Consider the following 3,059-nt stretch of genomic DNA (forward strand, 5'->3'; position numbering starts at 1 on the left):
TTTACACTAAAATAGTGCATTTAATGAGACCCATAAAAATAATTAATACATTAAATATTCATGTGTCATACTAATATGATGCCACTTTTCAAACATTAAAACCTGCCACCTAAATTTATTTCCTTTTTCTCGCTAAAACATTGTTCTAAAATATATATTAGTTATATTAGATTGGCCAAAAACTATACCTCAAGTTTCATTTTCTTTTTTTGTCAAAATAGTTCATAAACTATTAACTTTAACCTAATTTACCTTAAAAATGATATCATTACATAGGGCAATTTTTATTAGATACCATACAAAAACTGAAAAATGATAAAAGTATTATATAAAACAAGATGAGATTATGATCGATTTTTACAATTTTATATGATAAATATAAAAAATTTGATATAATAATTAAATAAGTGAATGTACTTACAAAGTTATTTAATTCTTGTACTATTAAAAAATTAAATAACACTAAATTAGAACAGAGTTAATATTTGTTGTTTCAAAAATGACATTAATTTTTCTTTCAGAATCATAAAAAACTTTCAAAATATAACTCTGTTTAAAAAATAAATAATATTTTTTTAATAATAAATGTTATCTCTCAATTTTGGTTTTATTTGATTTTCTTAATATGCAAGGACTAAATTGATTCAATCTCGATAATAAAGGGATCTATCAGGTATATTCACCTAACTAAATGTATTTTTTTTATTGAAATAATAAAGTCAGGGGCGAAACTAGAAATTTTTTTAAGGGGCCGAAATTAAGTTGTAATTTATACGATAGTAAAAATGTAATTTCAATATTTTAATAGCCTATATATTTATAATTTTTAAAGGATTAAATCAAAATTTATCATTTTTAGGGGACTAAAGTACAATTTTAACTTTATTAATTTAAATTTTAAAAATTTAAAAAAAAATTAAATAAAAGGCCGAAGCCCTTACCCGCCTCTGGCTACGCCATAATTAAAGTTAAGACAATGAAAATATGATATTTTAGTTCAAATCCTTTGATGAATAAATATTTTTGTAGACTTCATGATAAAATAATATTTATTTCTTTATAGAAAATGAATTTATGATATTTTTACAACTTAATTAAAATGGGATTAATGAGTGAATTAAACTTTTAAATATAGAAGAGATTGATAGTTTTGAAGGCAGGGAGTCTGTCATAGCAATTATGATTGGATTTGGAGCATCTGAACTTGTAACATCTTGTTTGTTTTAGGCCCTCTCTATCTCAGATCCGATACTGGGTTCTCCAAAGATACGAAACCGAAGAGGGGCTGCATGTTTCAGGGTAAATGTTTCTTTTCAATCGTTCTCTGATTGATTGCTTTATAGAAAGAAGATCCTGGCTATTTTATATTTCAAGTTTTGATGTTTGAAAACTGGGAATGACCAATCGTAAGTATGAGATGTGAGGGCATTTTGCGTGATTCTCTCTTTATCTTTTTCTTTACGTAGTTAATGCTACCACAAAAGAAAAACCCCATTTCCCGCATTTCATATAAACACTTGTTAGTTTCCATTAACAGTCAAAAACTTCTCATTCATCACTGTTGGGTCATCCATGGCTCCCTCTTCCATCACTGGCACCACTGCTTCTATTGTCATTAGTATTGGTGTGTCCTTTCATCATATAAAGAAGTGGGTTGGCTTTTATAAAAATCATGACCTTCACTTCACTGTCCTTTGATAATAAAACTAATAAGGGCTTTGCCTTCCCTTGAAGGACTTCTTATCTTCCATGAAATGGTTACCAAGTTGCTTAAATCAAATTCCTTTAAGTTGTATTAGTAGATCATAGTTTTTTCTATCAGGTTTAGATTATGGCATTACATATTTTGTCTTGACAGACATCATGATCCTGCTATTTTTATTCATTGATTGATCAATTCTGTAACTCAAAACATATATATATGATATTGCCAAAGTCGGATATAGCCTTTGGCCAAAGAAATGAGGTCAACTTAATCCAAGGGCAGATGTGTGTTTAGACCTTGAATATGTTTTGAGTTACAGAATTCATTGCTGCCAAATATATCTTGATTAGTTCCAATTTTATCATATTTTTTAACAGTAATGAGTTGTGTTATTACAATGCATGACGGTGATAGTGGTTGCGGAATTGTTTCAGTGAAAACATACAGCTTTACCATCTCAGAATTGTGAGGAGCTTCAGTTCACATGATTGATGGAGAACGAGAGTGCCTGAAATCCAAGGTAAAAAGAATATCAGTTGACATAAGAAAACCAAAATGGAAAGGCACATAGAGAGAGTCCTAAACAGAGTAGCATTGATATCAGTGAGCATAGCCACATTGATTCTGCTTTACCTCCTCCTCCAAACCCCAGAAACATGCATCCCAAGAAATGCTCCCAGAAAGCCTCACTTTAGATTCCCAAAATCCAGTTGTGACTTTTATTCTCGTGACTACCTCCCTCTTCACAAGAAAAATACTCGCCTTTGGTCCTCCAAATTTTGGATCACCAAGGTCTCTTCCTACACTCACTTCTTCACCCAACTTTACCAAATGGGTGTCCTAAAAAACCACTCCAAAGTGCTGTGTGTCTCAGCTGGAGCTGGGCATGAGGTCATGGCTCTAACAAAACTGGGAGTTGAGGATGTTACAGGTGTTGAGCTGATAGAGTCATTGCCTTTTGTTAGCAGGGCCGACCCCCATAATCTTCCTTTCTTTGATGAGGCTTTTGATGTCGCATTTACTGCTCATTTGGAAGACGCCTTGTATCCTTTGCAGTATGCAAGGGAGATGGAGAGGACTGTGAGAAAAGGTGGAGTGTTAGTGGTGGTTGTGGAGGAGCGTAGTGAGGAGGAAGGAAAGGAGATTGTTAGGTTGTTTAGAATGTCCAGCCTTCTTCACTCTTCTTATCTTACTTTTATAGGAAACAGAATCACCAGGATTCTATTGAAAAATAAGGCTTCTGCGTAATATATATATTTCCCCCTTTTGGTGTTGAATTTTTATAGTTTTGTTTTTGTGAATGAAAAGGGTTTTGTTCCTTACAAAGAAAATCATATACTAAAGATTTGATCCA

General features: G+C 31.9%; 1 protein-coding gene across 1 annotated transcript; it reads left to right on the top strand.

The window, feature by feature from the left end:
* The first annotated feature begins 998 nt into the window (after window positions 1–998).
* On the top strand, window positions 999–3,059 carry LOC107887975 (uncharacterized). Its single transcript, XM_016812180.2, has 2 exons — window positions 999–1,299; window positions 2,140–3,059. The coding sequence occupies exon 2, from the start codon at window positions 2,261–2,263 to the stop codon at window positions 2,951–2,953; it is 693 nt and encodes a 230-aa protein (XP_016667669.1). The 5' UTR covers window positions 999–1,299; window positions 2,140–2,260; the 3' UTR covers window positions 2,954–3,059.

This window comes from Gossypium hirsutum, chromosome A03 (assembly GCF_007990345.1).
Source record: "Gossypium hirsutum isolate 1008001.06 chromosome A03, Gossypium_hirsutum_v2.1, whole genome shotgun sequence".
Taxonomy (NCBI): domain Eukaryota; kingdom Viridiplantae; phylum Streptophyta; class Magnoliopsida; order Malvales; family Malvaceae; genus Gossypium; species Gossypium hirsutum.